The sequence below is a fragment of the Arabidopsis thaliana genome, chromosome 5, assembly GCF_000001735.4.
Source record: "Arabidopsis thaliana chromosome 5, partial sequence".
Lineage (NCBI taxonomy): Eukaryota > Viridiplantae > Streptophyta > Magnoliopsida > Brassicales > Brassicaceae > Arabidopsis > Arabidopsis thaliana.
Window position 1 is genome coordinate 2,387,425 of NC_003076.8, and position 16,517 is coordinate 2,403,941.

Here is a 16,517-nt window from a genome sequence, read left to right on the forward strand (position 1 = left end):
CGCCTGATTTGCTTCTTCTTTTGTGTGGCGTTAACGTTTCATGTATTGTTTAAGATAATTTTCTATATATTTAATGTACGATAAATAATTAAGAAGTTACAAGGTCCGGCTCAGGTCCGTTGTACTTGTTTCAGTCAAAGCATAATTACAACTTACAAGTACGTAATAATGACCCAAAAAAAAGCGATGACCTAAAACATTGAACTAGGTAAATTAACCTTTGAGGATGGGTAGTTGTCCGTACCAATCGCGATTTCTCACATTTCTCGGCAGCTCTCACTCCTCCTCACTTCATCATTTGGTTCAAAGACTGACTTTTGTTTTTGATGAAATTTGGTACGGACACTTCGAACAACTCAAACTTGACCACAATATATAATTTTAATATGTGTCTCTTGACTAAACATTTTTCTCTAGTTCTCATATAACTTTTGTAGGCCTTAATTAACATCAAATTATCTTCTGTGAAACAAACAAAAATAACTCAAATTATATCTTTGATATTATTGTGTTTTGATGAAATAGCAGAGCTTGATTTTTACTTTTGTTGTGATACATAGATGTTTTGTTCAATTCCAATGCATCAACTTTTAACCCCAAAAAAAGAAGAAGGCTTTTGTGTTTCTCCTTTTTGCCATAAGAATGGTTTCTTTTTGGTTATATTTGTTATTAGCTATATAGCCCATATGCAATTACCGAGTGACATGATTAAGGAGAAAATCCGCAGAGACATTTAAAAGTTGTGAAGGCGTAAACTCTGTTTTAAAGATATAACAGTCTTGAAAGCCTTTACTTTTACTAAAAAATTTCATCTATTTAGTATTATAACCCTTGCATATACTATTAGCGATTAAGTGTAGATATAGTAGTGAACTTGCAACACATCCCAAAACCCATCTATGGCAATCTCAATGATATTACTTCATTAAAAAAATACAATAAAGACGATTACATTTTATTATACTTTTTGTAACACACGATATACATCAATGGAATGATATTCGGAGGTAACTAGTATTTTTATTAAAGAGAGGATAGATCAATTTTTATTTTTATTTATGGAACCCCAGTAATTTAGTATGATCAAGTTCCTTCATACATCATCCCAAATTAGGAAACGCCTAATCGTATTTCCCCGATTCTGCTGGATTAGACGCCGGAACCTGCTGGGTTAGACGCCGGAGCCGGTGGCGTCAATCCTGGAATTTTTGGTAGGTCCCTCCCTGTACGTTTCCTACATACAATCACATACTTCTGATTACTAAATTAAATTCGTTGATTTGTGTTTGTATAAACTAAAGATTATGAATCGAACATGAACCAGGTTTAAACCAAACATGATAAAGTTTAGTAAGGTTATACATTCTCAAAATCAATAACTATTAACTATACCATATATAACCGAATGTTCATCCCTTGAAATGTATATTATATGTCTAATCATGCATATAAATAAGTTCCCATGTAGATGCATATGCCTAAAACTACATTTCAATAAAAGTAAACCAAATTGCAATAATTTACTTGTAGAGCCACGAAAGGATGGTGAAAGCCGTGGCACCAAAGGAACCGGAGGCTGTGAAACCTGAAGCTAGCAATGTAGTGGCTATAGTCGCTGGCACGAGAACGGGACTGAAAATGACAAAAAGTGGTGTGCTTATGATACATGCGACCACTGAGCCGCCGAGGGTTATACCGGCGAATGTCAAAAGAGCTAGTGCAACCCCGGCGGAGAAGACCGCCTGAATAATCTCAAACATCTTTGGGATGATCAAGTTAAACGGCTGGGATTTGGTCTGATCGAATGGTTTATGATTTAGTGGTGGGAAGAAGTGGGGTTTTATCAAGAACTAGTGGAAGTCTACGTGAACGCTACGCTACACATTCATGCTCCATGCAAAACGATCTGAATGAAAATGGAGATATGTGTTACGTCACGTCATTGTCTCTCTTTGGTTTTCTGTGGATTGTCACGGTTTTTGGCCTTTTCCTTGTTTTAATATGTGTTATGATCTTGATTTCGTATCCCTAAATTTCTGTTTTTAAAGAAGAAAATACAGATTTGAGTTCGTGACTATCACATTTTCCTAAGAAAATTTGTAACAAAAAATACCTTTAACAATGGTAACAAGAATTTAGAGTTCGATAAACGAGAAAAAATTGGATAGCCATATCGCTTAGTATAATAAAGAAAAATCTAAAAAAGCTAAGATTCGACCAATTTTTTTTTTTTTTTTTGATCTACTGAATCGTAATATTAATTTTAGTTTATGATTGTGGCTCTTTATCAGCACGTCTGTGACCATAGAATATTAAGTATATAACCGATCGATGTCCGAATACATGACCAATTTTTGCAACTGATTCTAATTAATTTCGATTTAAAGTACTTGATTGAAAGATAAAATGATGAATCGAATATGTTAAGGGCTTATTATTAGCCATGGACTAATTGTTCGGTTGTTCCTTTGCGCAATGGTCAGTAATGGTCAAAGCTTTGACTATTTTAAATTGTATTTAATTTTCCATTTGACCCTTGGCGGAGCTGCAAGAGCATGCATTGTCTCACTGATTTATTGTCCTTTACTCCTTTTATTTATATTTATATACAGGAATTTATGATTAATTTGTTTCGAATAAATTTGTAAGTACTTTGAGGAAAAAAAAATTAGGTTTGGCTTTCTAATTGGAAACCAGTTACGATGGTCGAAACAAGAATTCCAGTGTGCAAGACTCACTTATTCAGACGGGTGATATGATGCACTCGCGTCAAATCCAAATGTTTAAGGTTAAAATCGGTTATATATATAACCTCGTTTTTAAAATATTAAACAATAAACATGCATATATATGTTATTGTTTCTGTAGCACGGCATACATCAATAGAATGACGATTGAGAAATTTAGTTTCATCAGTACGTAATAATTAGTACTTAGCAAAAAAAAGAAGTGGATAAATATCTTTAATTTATGGAATTTCAATGGTTGTAGAGCAAATTTTTCCATATCGTCATGCATCCTTGTCTATGTCCTTGACTAATTTTCACGCGCCCGGTTTAGCTGCTGGTTTAGCTGCTGGTTTAGCGGCAGGTGCAGCAGGGGCAGGGGCAGCGGGAGCGGCTGGGGCAGCTCCACCTGCTGCGGCAGCACCTGGAATTTTAATTGGAAAGTCTCTACCCGTATATTTCCTAAACACAAAAAAAAGTGTGGTTATAAAAAAAATTGTGGTTTAATTTACCGGCTTGTGTGCGCATGCATACATATTAAAAAAAGAAATTATGAATGTTTTTGGGGGTTAATTACTTGTAGAGCCACATTAAGATGGTGAGACCCGACACACCAGAGGTGCCTCCGGCCATTAAACCTGAAGCAAGAATAGTGGTGGCAATACCCGCGGGTACAAGAACGGGGCTAAAAACGAGGAATAGCGGCATGGACGCGAATAGTGCCACGGCTGTGCCGGTTAGAGATATACCGGCCAGCAACAAGAGGCATATTGCAGCTTCAGTGGCAAAAAAAGCCGTCATAACACCCTTGAGCGTCGGCTTTTGTCTTCGTATCTCGTCGTCGCGACGACGTTTTTTCTTTCCAAAAATCAAAGAGAGTGGAAAGGGCGCCATAGCTTGTTTGATATCGGATGATTGTGGAATTTCATGAATTAGAAGAGTGGATTTTAATGAAGAGAGAGTGGTGTGGTCTACGTGCACGGCACCTGCTTACCCCATGCGAAACGATGCGAGTGAATGTTGAGCTCTACGTCACGTCAATGCCTCTTCGTCTTTCTTTCTTCATGCGAAAATGGTCACACTTTCTTGTAAAAAAAATAGTTGTAGGTATTTTGGTTTATTTTCGGATTTCGGTTTGGGTAGGTACCGTTGGTTGGTTTGATTAGTTCAGTTTTCGTTAAAATTTGATTGAATTATAACCTCAAAGTCATTTTTAATCGGTTGGACTATATATTTCGTTTGGTTCAATTAGATTTAATTTGCTGTGGTTTTGATAAGAGTTTGTTTCGGTTGTGATATTATAGCTTACATGTTTTAAAAATCGAATACAGTGAAATAAATGAATAAGTATGATTAACTAATTGAAATATTGAGGATTGAAAACTCGAGTGCTCTCAAACATAGCGATCTGAATCTTCAATAGAGCAAATAGGATAATTTTCGGCATCCAATAAATGGAATGTTATAAGATGTTAAAGAAGACTCGTATATTAATAAAATGATATTTGAGAATTTTAGTTTCTTCAACACGTAGTTAGTAATTATCAACTAGATTTAATTTTGGAATTCTAATGATTACATGCATATTAAAAATATCCATATCATCTTTCATTGTCCTCCGTATCTTTTCATTTCTTTGGTTTAGCCGGTGGTTTTGCTGCGGGCTTTGCGGTCGGTTTTGGTTTAGATGTTGGTTTTGTTGTTGGTTTCAATTTTGGTTTCGTTGCCGGTTTTACTGTCGGTTTGATACCGGTTTTGATGTTCGCTTTGCTGCCGGTTTTGCTGCTGATTTGACCATCGGCTTTACAATCGGTTTTGATAGTGGTTTTGCTACCTTTTTAGATGTTGGTTTAGATGATGGTTTTGCTACCGGTTTAGATATTAGTTTTGCTGGCGGTTTTGTAACTGGCTTTGCTACCGACTTTGATGTTGGCTTTGATACTGGTTTTACCATAGGTTTTGATACTGGTTTTGATGTTGGCTTGCCTGCTGTTTTTTCTATCGGTTTTGATACAGGCTTTGCAGTTGGTTTTGCTATCAGCTTTACAGTCGGTTTTGATGCGGGTTTTCCTACCGGCTTTTTTGTCAGTTTAGATGTTGGTTTTGTTGCCGACTTTGTAATTGGCTTTGCTACCGGCATTGGTGTTGGTTTTGAAGTCGATTTTGCTACTGACTTTGATACTTGTTTTGCCACCGGTTTTGCTGTCAGTTTTGATGTTGGCTTTGCTGGCGGTTTTTCTATCGGTTTTGCTGCTGATTTTGCAAACGGTTTTACAGTCGGTTTTGATGGTGGATTTGATGCAAGTTTTTTCGTCGGTTTAGATGTTGGTTTTGTTGTCGGTTTTGTAACTAGCTTTGCTGCGGGCTTAGATGTTGGTTTTGCCATCGATTTTGCTACCGGCTTTGATACTGGTTTTGCCTTCGGTTTGGCTTTTGGTTTTGATGTTGGCTTCGCTGCCGGTTTTGCTGTCGGTTTTGCTACTGGTTTTACAGTCGTTTTTGATGTTGGCTTTGCTTCTGACTTTTTTGTCGGTTTAGATGTCGGTTTTCTAACTGGCTTTGCTACCGACTTTGATATTGGTTTTGTTGTTGACTTTGATATTGGTTTTGCCACTGGTTTTGTTGTCGGTTTTGATGATGGCTCAATTGTTGGCCTTGTTGTTGGTTTACCTGCTTCTTTGGATGATGGTTTAGCTATTGATTTTGTTGTTGGTTTAGATATCGGTTTTGTTACAGGTTTATTCGTTGGTTTAGTTGATGGTTTAACTACCGATTTAGATGTTGGTTTAGTTGATGGTTTAGATGACGGTTTAGATGATGGTTTAGATGTCGATTTAGTTGTTGTTGGCTTTGTTGTTGGTTAACCTGCTTCTTTCGATGATGGTTTAGCTATGGTTTTTGTTCTTGGTTTGGATGTTGGTTTATTTATCGGTTTGGTTATTGGTTTAGTAGATGGGTTGGCTGTTGATTTAGATGTCGGTTTAGGTGTTGGTTTAACTGTTGGTTTTGTTGATGGTTTAGATGTTGGTTTCGATGATGGTTTAGATGCTGATACAGTTGATGGTTTAGATGTCGGTTTAGATGATGGTTTAGACGTCGATTTAGTTGATGGTTTAGATATCGGTTTAGATGATGGTTTAGATGTCGGTTTAGATGATGGTTTAGATTTCGGTTTAGTTGATGGTTTAGATGTCGATTTAGATGATGGTTTAGACGTTGATTTAGTTGATGGTTTAGATATCGGTTTAGATGATGGTTTAGATGTCGGTTTAGATGATGGTTTAGATTTCGGTTTAGTTGATGATGGATTAGTTGTAGGTTTATTTGATGTTTTCGTAGGCACTGGTTTATCTTGGGAAATACCTCCACCCGGAAAACTTCCACCTGATGCATCTCCACTAGGTATAGGTTCATTTGGTGTAGGTCCACCCGGTGCAAGTCCATTCATTGCATCTCCATCCGGTGAAGGCCCACTTAGTGAAGGCCTGCTCGGTATACGTAGTTTTGGTATAAGTCCTCTAAGTATACGTCCTCTCGGTATTAGTCCTCTCGGTATAAGTCCACCCAATATTGAACCATCCAAGGCAGATGCATCTGATGCTGATCCATCTAATGCAGGCCCACTCGGTATAAGTCCACTAAGTATTGATCCACCTGTTGCTGGTGCATCCGATGAAGGTCCACTTGGAAAACTACCACCTGATTTATCTCCACCAGGTAAAGGTTCATCTGGTGAAGGTCCACTCGTTGAATCTCCACCAAGTGAAGGTCCACTTGGTGTGGACCCACTTGGTGCAGGCAGTCTTGGTATAAGTCCTCTTGGAAAAAGTCCTCTTCGTATACGTCCTCTCGGTATAAGTCCTTTCGGTAAAATTCCATCCAATATCGATCCATCAAGTGCACTTGCATCTGATGGAGGTCCACCTGATGAACCTGCATCTGCTGAAGGTTCACCCGATGTAGGCATATTTGGTATAAGTCCACCAATCATAGATCCACCTGTTGAAGGTGCATCCGATGGAGATCCACCCGAAAAACTTTCACTTGATATATCTCCACTAGGTAAAGGTCCATCTGGTGTAAGTCTACTCGGTGCTGGTCCACCCGGTGTTGGTCCAGTCATTGCATCTCCACCTGGTGAAGGTCCACGCGATGCAGGCCCACTTGGTGCAGGAAGTCTCGGTATAAGTCCTCTCAATATTCGTCGTCTCGGTATAAGTCCTTCTGGTATAAGTCCACCCAATATCGATTTGCCTGTTGCAGGTACATCTATTGGAGGTCCACCTGATGAAGGTGCATCTGATGGAGGTCCACCCGATGTAGGCCCATTTGGTATAAGTCCACCAATCATAGATCCACCTGGTGAAAGTGAATCCGATGGAGATCCAGCAGGAAAACTTCCACTTGATATATCTCCACTAAGTAAAGGTCCATCTTGTGTAAGTCCACTCGGTGTTGGTCCAGTCATTGCATCTCCACCTGGTGAAGGTCCACTCGATGCAGGCCCACTTGGTGCAGGAAGTCTCGGTATAAGTCCTCTCAATATTCGTCGTCTCAGTATAAGTCCTTTTGGTATAAGTCCATCCAGTATTGATTCGCCCGTTGCAGGTACATCTATTGGAGGTCCACCTGATGAAGGTGCATCTGATGGAGGTCCACCCGATGTAGGCCCATTTGGTATAAGTCCACCAATCATAGATCCACCTGGTGAAGATGCATCCGATGGAGATCCACCCGGAAAATTTCCACTTGATATATCTCCACTAGGTAAATGTCCATCTGGTGTAAGTCCACTCGGTGTTGGTCCTCCCGGTGTTGGTCCAGTCATTGCATCTCCACCTGGTGAAGGTCCACTTGATGCAGGCCCACTTGGTGCAGGAAGTCTCGGTATAAGTCCTCTCAATATTCGTCGTCTCGGTATAAGTCCTTTTGGTATAAGTCCACCCAATATCGATTTGCCCGTTGCAGGTACATCTATTGGAGGTCCACTTGATGAAGGTGCATCTGATGGAGGTCCACCCGATGTAGGCCCATTTGGTATAAGTCCATCAATCATAGATCCACCTGGTGAAGGTGCATTCGATGGAGATCCACCTGGAAAACTTCCACTTGATATATCTCCAGTAGGTAAAGGTCCATCTGGTGTAAGTCCACCCGGTGCTGGTCCACCCGGTGATGGTCCAGTCATTGCATCTCCACCTGGTGAAAGTCCACTCGATGCAGGCCCACTTGGTGCAGGAAGTCTCGGTATAAGTCCTTTTGGTATAAGTCCACCCAATATCGATTGGCCCGTTGCAGGTACATCTTTTGGAGGTCCACCTGGTGAAGGTGCATCTAATGGGGGTCCACTCGTTGTAGGCCCATTCGATATGCCCGTTGTAGGTGCATCTGATGGAGATGCACTCGAAAAACTTCCACTTGATATATCTCTACCAGGTAAAGGTCCATCTGATGTAGGTCCACCCGGTGCTGGTCTACCCGGTGCTGCTCCACCTGGTGTTGATCTATCCAATGTAGGTGCATCTGATAGAGGTGCATCAGGTGAAGGTGCATCTGATGGATGTCCACCCGATGTAGGTCCATTCGACATATGTCTACTAAGCATAGATCCACCTGTTGTAGGTGCATCTGATGGAGGTCCACCAGATGAAGGTGCATCCAATGGAGGTCCACCCGATACAGATTCATTTGGTGGAGATCCACTTTGTGCAAGCCCACTCGGTATAGATCCACCTATTGTAGATGCATCTGATGGTGATCCATTTGGTGCAGGTTCACCTGATGAAGATCCATCTAACGAAAATGCATCCGGTGAAGGTGCATCTGGTGAAAGTCCACCTTGTTCAGATGTATCTTGCAAAGGTCCATCCAGTGCAGGTGCATCCATTGGATGTTCACTCGATAATGGTGCATCTACTCCAAGTTCTCCCGATACATTTCTTTCAAATGTATTTCCATCCGATAAATCTTCACCGGATGCATTCTCACCCGATGTAGCTGCACTAGTTACATTACCATCTGGTAAAGATCCATTTGATATATCTCCACCCATTGTAGCTCTACTCGATGTATCCCCCCTTGGTAAAACTTCATCCGATGCATATTCATCCGGTATCAGTCCAGGAATTTTCGAAAAGTCTTTCCCTTTAGTAAAACTACAGACAATTGAATACATGTAGTTATAGAAAGAATGGATGAATTAATCTTGAAAGTTTGGTCGATACTGTTTCATAGTGTCTGATATTGATTATACTACGTTTAAAAGGTAAACGATCCTTTTTAATTATGGTCGAACTAACGATCATGAGTTTTTACTGATGAACCATTAAACTACCAAGTAAATTGTTCAAACGGAACACTGATAAATGTTATATGAATGCTTTATTTGGTCCAAATTATTTCTCCAAAGACATAATCAGTTTTTTTTTTCTTGCTTTGTTTTGCTTTGTTTTGTTTTTTGGTAAAGGAAGACGACCTGTTGCACATGTAGTTCACGTATTCTATGACTACGCTCCCGCCTGATATATATTCATAAATAGAGTCACAAATCATGAATTGTAGACGTTAATTAATTTGTCTATGCTCTCACATACGGTATTTAGTTTGAAGTTATACAGGTATAATAAAACGGTAAAAATTCAGATATTTGTCGTCACCAAGATAACCCCAAATGCTAGATCAACGCCTAAATGCGCAAACAGATTAATATAGAAAGTGAATGTTTTGTAGGTTAGTGTTACTTACTTATAGAGCCAAGTTAAGATGGTGAGAGCCGTCAGACCGGAGGTACCTCCAGCCATTAAACTTAAAGCAAGAACGGTGGCGGTAATACCCGCTGGTACGAGAACAGGGCTGAATACAAGGAAGAGCGGCATGGAGGCGGCTAACGCCATGGCTGTGCCAACTAGTGATAAACCGGCCAGCAACAAGAGGAATACTGCGGCTGTAGAGGCAAAAAACGCTATCAAAACACCCTTAATCGTCGGCTTTGGAGATCGTAATCTCTCGCGTTTTTTCTTGCGAAACAACATTTTTAATGGCCAGAAAATATTCCTTGTTTTATCGGATGGTTATGTTGTGGGATTTCATGAATTAGGAGAGTGGATTTTATGAATAGATCTAGAGAGGTATGGTCTACGTGCACGGCACGTGCTTTACCTCATGCGTAACGATGCAAGTGACTGTTGAGCTCTACGTTACCTCAATGCCTCTTCTCCTCTCTTTTTTCTGTTTCCCTAGCTAATTTTGTTGGTTTACCACATTTTTTCGTCCTCTATTCCTTGTTTCCTCGCTTTCTTGTAAAATAGTTGTAGGTATTTTGGTTTATATTGGGATATTGTTTGTGTAGGTTGGTTTGACTAATCTAGTTTTCATTATAATATGATTGAATTATAAGTTATAACCAAAATCATTTTGATTCGGATTGACTAGACTTTTTTTCAAAAAAAAATTAGTTAGATCTTGGTGTGGTTTTGATAGAGTTTGTTTACGTTGCGTATTCTTACATGTGTTAAATTTCCATGGTAAAATGAATAAGTATTGTAGCTAACTTTGAACTGTTATAAGGACCTAATTAAGGTACATAAATTGTTAGTCAGTTTCAAGTTAGGTTTAGTAAGTGTTAACAAACAGTTTTAAAGTCGAGTTCTCTCAAACTTCTTTTTTTTGATAAAAACTGCTCTCAAACTTATGGCGATCAGAATCATCAATTAGACCAAAGAGAAGAATTTTCGTTATCCGATTTCCAAATACAAGAAATTCATCAAACTTACACAAACAAAGTAACTAAAGCAATGCATTTAATATTGTTATTAAAGGTTCAGTAGCTGTAGTAGTATGTGCGAGATGAGTCACTTGATACAATTCAATTCATACTGAATAATGTTGGTGGTTGAAATAGAACAGTCTCTTCTGTTTGATGTTTCCGATCTTTTGTTTATTAGTACAAAAACAAAAAAAAAAATACTTCGTTTGCTATGTATATCAAAATCCTTAAATAATTTATTTTCTTACGCATAGATTATGGATGGATCATATTTTTCTGATAGGAGGAAAGTTCACAATTTTGAATTTTCACAACTGTTAGCTGAATGCAAAATACAGGTGAAATGTTCGCCGGTAAACTTTTTATCTGAAACTAGTTAAAACTAACAGACTCGGTAAGCATAAAAGTGATTAGCATATCATTGACAACCAATAATGGATGATGGCGCAAAGACATCCAAGTTAATCATAATCTATGTTCACATTATTATAGAGATTACTATTATTATTTTGGACAAATCTATGTTCATATTATTATTTATGCAAAAAGAGGGTGGATTAGGTTTAACTGTTGTGGAGCCCTAAAAATTAATTAAGAATCCAAAAAATCAAGTTGCTTCAAATCATTTCCCACCAGGAGAGGCCTACCAGGAATACAACTTGATTGAGCTGTCTTTCCTCTTTTAAAATTTATCCATTAGGAAGCTTTTCATATAATTTTTTTTTTTTTTTTGGGTATGAAAATAGAAAAGTCTTTTGAGATTAGTATCCAAAAAAAACAACGATTATTTAATCGGACGTTGTTTGATCAGAAATGGTTTACGAGAAAGTCGGCATATTATTCGATTTTTCATTATTTTCTCGATACATTTTTTTCATTCGAGTCTAATTCACGTATGTTAAAAAGTTATTTGATGTACAAATAATCCAGATTATTCGACCTAGTCGTATCAGAGTTTCGAGATAAAGTTGTAAAGTTGGTTAGAAATCCTTATGATATCAATAGATCAAATAACCCTAGTTAAAGCATCAAAAAATCAAATCCACCTACGTAAATGCTTAGAGTTACACTCAAATTTTGATTTTTTAATGACATCTCTTCATATGCAGAGATTGTTTTTATGTGGAAACACATAGACTAAATGGCTTATCTTTAAATAGAAAGTAAAAGAGTGGAAGTGAAAGAAAGAAAGAAAAAAAAAAACCAATTTATTTGTCATTTATTATTCTACAGAATGGCAGAATGACTATGTAAAAATTTGATTCTGTGAAATTTCGTCATTATGCATAATACCAATAATTATAAATAGCGAATAAAAACAAAAACAATAATGGGATGTTTAGCAAAAAAGAAATAAAAAAGCAGTGCCGTTGAGAATCAAATGGTTTTTAGTAGTCAGCATCAAAGGTAAAAGACAAGTTGAGCATAAATCATATGAGAAGATTCATCGTTAGAACCAAAATGTAAAAAAGAAAGAAAAAAGCTTAGCTTTTGATTACAGTTTTGTGCAGTGTGAAGTGTCACATCACACAACAACTTGGGTGAAGGAAGGTCCTTTCAAAAAGTTGGACGTTGTCTTCATAAATTTGTATTAATTGATCACAGACTCATGACCCCATCTCTAAAACCACTAAGAGAGCGACAAAACCATAGCTTTTTTTTTGTGTCCCTACCCCATCCATGGCTGCTAAAATCTTGTGATTACCTTCTTGTCTCCTTCCTCTTCTCTTTCCCTCTTTTATATAAGAACCAAAACATCCACAGCTTTTGTTCCATCATCACTTGCAGATTCTTTCTCTCTTTCGTAAAAATGGCGAGTTTTGAGGAAAGCTCTGATTTGGAAGCTATACAGAGCCATCTCTTAGAAGACTTGTTGGTTTGTGATGGTTTCATGGGAGATTTTGACTTCGATGCTTCTTTTGTCTCAGGACTTTGGTGTATAGAACCACACGTTCCTAAACAAGAACCTGATTCTCCAGTTCTTGATCCGGATTCTTTCGTCAACGAGTTCTTGCAAGTGGAAGGGGAATCATCATCATCATCATCACCAGAGCTGAATTCATCGTCATCAACATATGAGACTGATCAGAGTGTGAAAAAGGCAGAGAGGTTCGAAGAAGAAGTAGATGCTAGACATTACCGAGGAGTGAGGCGAAGGCCGTGGGGGAAATTTGCAGCAGAGATTCGAGATCCAGCAAAGAAAGGATCAAGAATCTGGCTAGGAACATTTGAGAGTGATGTTGATGCTGCAAGAGCCTATGACTGTGCAGCTTTCAAGCTCCGGGGAAGAAAAGCCGTGCTCAACTTCCCTCTTGACGCCGGGAAATATGAAGCTCCAGCGAATTCAGGAAGGAAAAGGAAGAGAAGTGATGTGCATGAAGAGCTTCAAAGAACTCAGAGCAATTCATCTTCATCTTCCTGTGATGCATTTTAGCATATTAAGAGTGTGAGCAGTTTCCTTAAGTTGTATAAAGTAATTGTACAGAGGAAACGAATTGTGTAGGTTTAGTGTGCTTGCAAGTTGCAACAAATGTGTATGGATGTTCTGTTTCTTCATGTCCCTAAGATTTAGAAACATCTTCTTATTTCCAAGAAAGTTATTCAGTTTCCAGGTCTCTAAACAACCTAACTAGTTATTAGATGTTGTAATCCATTAGTCAATGGTTTATGAAACAATCAAGTTCTCAATCTCACACATAGAAACTTCACTAAAACAGCTACAAAAAGTGAGTGTACCAAGAGGAGAAGGGGAAGTGAATCAAGATGAGCAAGTTACATGAATGTAGCAGGCTAGCAGCAATGTTTGTCTTCATAGGTTAGGTACAAGTCAACACTCAGTGATAAAGGAACTGGACCACAAGCTACAGAGACTTGAAAGAGAGATGCACAACTTGCAAATGCAGAATAAACAAGTCAACACTCAGTGATAAAGGAACTGGACCACAAGCTACAGAGACTTGAAAGAGAGATGCACAACTTGCAAATGCAGAATAAACAGAGCAGAGATATTTAGTTAAATATCTACTTCTCTCTGTTTACTAAATGGTTGAGTATTAATAACACTGAAACCAGGATACCATTTCCTAATCTCTGTCTGGTTTCCTAGTTTCAGTGGTATTTTTCCGGTCTAGACCCTTGCTGGGTGGACGAATCCTAGGCCAAAATGGGATCTATATATTTTTGAAGTGAGATATCTTATAACATCCATAGTGAGCTAACCTGGTTTGGTTTTAGATTGAAGAGACTTTCTTCAAGGGTTGACTGAGTTGTCAATGCAAGGCCCACCATATTGGACCTATTGGTCACCACTGCAAGAGTAAACTTGTAAAACAGTTACAAACAATGGCATATACCAGCATATCCCATTAGTACATGGAAAAGGCAGAACAAGTCACTCTTCTCTAATCAATCATTCTCCATAGTTCCAACGAAATACTTGAAGAAACTCAATCATATCTATCTCACTTTTGACAAGCATAACACTTCTTTAGTCTGAATACTTTTCATGTTACTACAACATAATGGATGCATCATTATTCATTACCTTCCAACACAGAGTTTTGGTGGATGCCTTTATCTGTTGAGTCCGCCATCGACCAACATCAAGCAGGAGCCTATTTCCTGAAATGAGAACTTTAGTTTGTTGGGTCAAGGACTCAACGGTTACTCAAGAAAGCTTCTTTATACATTGAAAAATGTTTTTAACATTCACTAGTAAATGTCGCGGAAAAAAACACTCCTAAAATTGAAAGACAAACAAGGCTGAAACTTTTACAAAGAACCACATAAGTAATCTTCAGTCATCAGAACTGTAGTCGCTGGACTCAGGCAGAGACGGGACCGTGGCACAACAGAACGCATCTTTGTCTTTGAGAAGGAGACAGCTTCCATCAATGTTCCATTTGAGGTCCGATATGGAGAAGCCCGGAAGGGGATTGCATACACAGAAAGCACCCGAGGGAGTCCACATGTAAAGGTGAGAGCTTCCAGTGCACAGGAGGAGGCGTGTGCAGGTTGGGTCCCACACAGCTGCTCGGATGGGTTCCTTCTGGACCAGGATGGCTGCAACCTCGAGGAGGCGCATGTCCCATATCCACAGAGCAGTGGGCATACTGTCGTTTCGTGTGCATATGTACTGGCTGTCTTTGCTCCAAGCTAGAAGGCCTGCGAATATTTCAAAAGAGTTTAGCTTTGGAAGTTAAAAACAAGAAGGAAATTTCGAATATCCGATTGCAGTTTCCAAGGTTGCATTTGGTCGCAGAAGAAAGAGCTTACCGACTCCTTGTTTTGGGTTAGGCTTGTCCGCAGGAGGTTTCTGGAAAGGAAAAGCTACCGGTAATTCCATGACTTCATACCTGACACTTATATAGCCTTCTGAAGCATCTGCACATAGAACCACAGAAGAAAACAAGATAAGGTTACAAACAAGAAGAATGGTACGGAAGTTTTCGCTATCAGAAAGTTTTGGAATCGTTGTTACCATAATTGCTTGGCATAAAGTTTTCATCCAACGATAACTCAGACATATCAAGCTGTAATGGTTCATCGATTTCCTAGAAAAATCATGTCCACTAGGTTAAATACACGCCTAAATCAGGCTGTTACCAACCTTATTGTCAAAGAATGGAAGTGGATTTACCTTGAAAATAGCCGCAGAACAGGGCGCACGAACCGTTGATAGGTGTAAGAACTCAGCGAATGTTTTCCAAGTAAGGTGATTCAGGACCCGCAACATTTGATCATAGCTACCAATGGCAAGAAACTGACCACACGGAGACCAGGAAACAGTCTTGACACCAAGTCCACATTCATATGCCTGGTACTTAAACAGACACCTACCATCTGGAGAATAAATTAGAACCTGCCCAAAAGGTACAAATTTTAGAGATATCTCCAACAAACCAAACATAACAAAATTCCAATAACTATCTAAAAATAGCATCAATACCAAAACGATACATACCTTATATTCAAGAGGCGAATCCCACACTACAATAGAACTATCATCAGGTGACCACTCAAGATCAGCCAAGTCCAAGGTATCAACAGCAAAGCTACCCATTATCTCCCATGATTGACAAGACAAAAGGTTAACATAATCCTTACAGTCACGCCGTGTACATATAGCCGCAAACTTCCCATCTTGATTGAATGAAACTCCCTTGGAACCATGCTTTGGCCACTGAACATGAACACACGCCGTGTTTAAAAGAGACCAAACCGTTAACCGCAGCTGAAACTCTGACGTAGTGAGTATATGACGGCTATCTGGACTCCACCTAGCGTATGAAATACCAGCAGGACCTTCATCAATCTTGCAAGTCCATTCTGGTTGAGTCAAAGACCAAGCTTGAATCATCGGTTTTTTATAAAGACCACAAAGAATGTACTCTGAATCAAGAGCCCATTCTATGTAGCTTATTTTATCTAAGCAAGAAAACAATTGCACAACCTGCATTCACATCCATAACATTGAAGATTAGTACATAGAAAGAAAAAAAAACTTCAACGACATTTATCATCTCTAAGGTTAAAAGTTCCAAAATTTAGCAAACCCAAGTTAGTATAATCCAATTTAAGCACACGATCTAGTTGCATTTGAACATTAGAAGAAGTAAGATCCAAAAATCTCCTAGCTGAAATTGCCATTCTAATCAAGGGTTTAGGTGGATAAATTACTAAATCGAGCTTGCTTATACCTGAAACGAAAACGTATCACGGATCACGAGACGATAATCATTGGCGACGGCGACGTAACGAGAGTTTGGGGAGAAACAACAAGGACCTGTTTGCTTGTAAGCCTCCGTGAATTCCATATTTGAGTATGTGCAACGAGATTCTCAGAAGAGAAGAATCAATGCCTATGATCTATGATAATCTAAGCTCCTGGATTCACTGTGATACGAGACTGCGAGAAGCCATGGATATCGACTTTTTCGAGAGAAAATTTTCAAAATTGAAATGAAAGAGAGATTGTGAGTCGGGTCGGGTTTGTATTGGGTGGGCCAGTTACGGGGATGGATTTC

General features: G+C 38.8%; 7 protein-coding genes across 14 annotated transcripts; 3 read left to right on the forward strand and 4 right to left on the reverse strand.

Annotated features, from left to right (window-relative positions):
- Positions 1 to 800: 800 nt before the first annotated feature.
- Positions 801 to 1,825, reverse strand: GRP19 (glycine-rich protein 19). 3 transcript variants are annotated; one of them, NM_120837.5, is made up of 2 exons: positions 1,525 to 1,825; positions 801 to 1,234 (listed from the first exon to the last, which is right to left on the reverse strand). In NM_120837.5, the coding sequence occupies exons 1-2, from the start codon at positions 1,758 to 1,760 to the stop codon at positions 1,150 to 1,152; spliced, it is 321 nt and encodes a 106-aa protein (NP_196372.1). In that variant the 5' UTR covers positions 1,761 to 1,825; the 3' UTR covers positions 801 to 1,149. The 3 variants fall into 3 exon arrangements, with proteins under 3 accessions (NP_196372.1, NP_001119186.1, NP_001078543.1); NM_001125714.1 differs by having other exon boundaries at positions 886 to 1,234; positions 1,586 to 1,818; NM_001085074.1 differs by having other exon boundaries at positions 886 to 1,223; positions 1,525 to 1,818.
- A 957-nt stretch (positions 1,826 to 2,782) lies between these two features.
- On the reverse strand, positions 2,783 to 4,015 carry GRP20 (glycine-rich protein 20). Its single transcript, NM_120838.4, has 2 exons — positions 3,304 to 4,015; positions 2,783 to 3,188 (listed from the first exon to the last, which is right to left on the reverse strand). The coding sequence occupies exons 1-2, from the start codon at positions 3,618 to 3,620 to the stop codon at positions 3,044 to 3,046; spliced, it is 462 nt and encodes a 153-aa protein (NP_196373.1). The 5' UTR covers positions 3,621 to 4,015; the 3' UTR covers positions 2,783 to 3,043.
- Positions 4,016 to 4,156: 141 nt separating this feature from the next.
- AT5G07570 (glycine/proline-rich protein) lies at positions 4,157 to 8,905 on the forward strand (the record flags this gene model as incomplete). Of its 3 annotated transcripts, none has more annotated exons than NM_001342950.1 (3): positions 4,157 to 5,585; positions 5,679 to 7,253; positions 7,695 to 8,905. In NM_001342950.1, 3 exons carry the CDS (start codon positions 4,298 to 4,300, stop codon positions 8,903 to 8,905), a joined length of 4,074 nt encoding a protein of 1,357 aa, NP_001331191.1. The 3 variants fall into 3 exon arrangements, with proteins under 3 accessions (NP_001331191.1, NP_001331192.1, NP_196374.1); NM_001342949.1 differs by having other exon boundaries at positions 5,679 to 6,989; positions 7,335 to 8,905; NM_120839.1 differs by having other exon boundaries at positions 4,298 to 5,585; positions 5,679 to 8,905.
- Positions 8,906 to 9,007: 102 nt separating this feature from the next.
- Positions 9,008 to 9,999, reverse strand: AT5G07571 (Oleosin family protein). Its single transcript, NM_001125715.1, has 2 exons — positions 9,471 to 9,999; positions 9,008 to 9,244 (listed from the first exon to the last, which is right to left on the reverse strand). The coding sequence occupies exons 1-2, from the start codon at positions 9,755 to 9,757 to the stop codon at positions 9,142 to 9,144; spliced, it is 390 nt and encodes a 129-aa protein (NP_001119187.1). The 5' UTR covers positions 9,758 to 9,999; the 3' UTR covers positions 9,008 to 9,141.
- AT5G07572 (uncharacterized protein) lies at positions 9,284 to 10,124 on the forward strand. The gene is made up of 2 exons (NM_001125716.1): positions 9,284 to 9,343; positions 9,456 to 10,124. Exon 2 carries the CDS (start codon positions 9,489 to 9,491, stop codon positions 9,837 to 9,839), a length of 351 nt encoding a protein of 116 aa, NP_001119188.1. The 5' UTR covers positions 9,284 to 9,343; positions 9,456 to 9,488; the 3' UTR covers positions 9,840 to 10,124.
- Positions 10,125 to 12,301: 2,177 nt separating this feature from the next.
- AT5G07580 (ethylene-responsive transcription factor) lies at positions 12,302 to 12,925 on the forward strand (the record flags this gene model as incomplete). The annotated part of the gene is made up of 1 exon (NM_120840.3): positions 12,302 to 12,925. One exon carries the CDS (start codon positions 12,302 to 12,304, stop codon positions 12,923 to 12,925), a length of 624 nt encoding a protein of 207 aa, NP_196375.3.
- AT5G07590 (Transducin/WD40 repeat-like superfamily protein) lies at positions 12,889 to 16,472 on the reverse strand. 4 transcript variants are annotated; one of them, NM_001342951.1, is made up of 8 exons: positions 16,191 to 16,453; positions 15,455 to 15,943; positions 15,131 to 15,352; positions 14,972 to 15,044; positions 14,767 to 14,874; positions 14,036 to 14,655; positions 13,711 to 13,799; positions 12,889 to 12,909 (listed from the first exon to the last, which is right to left on the reverse strand). In NM_001342951.1, exons 1-6 carry the CDS (start codon positions 16,305 to 16,307, stop codon positions 14,288 to 14,290), a joined length of 1,377 nt encoding a protein of 458 aa, NP_001318500.1. In that variant the 5' UTR covers positions 16,308 to 16,453; the 3' UTR covers positions 12,889 to 12,909; positions 13,711 to 13,799; positions 14,036 to 14,287. The 4 variants fall into 4 exon arrangements, with proteins under 4 accessions (NP_001318500.1, NP_001331904.1, NP_196376.2 ...); NM_001342952.1 differs by lacking the exon at positions 12,889 to 12,909 and having other exon boundaries at positions 13,670 to 13,799; NM_120841.5 differs by lacking the exons at positions 12,889 to 12,909; positions 13,711 to 13,799 and having other exon boundaries at positions 13,840 to 14,655; positions 16,191 to 16,472.
- Between the last annotated feature and the right edge of the window lie 45 nt (positions 16,473 to 16,517).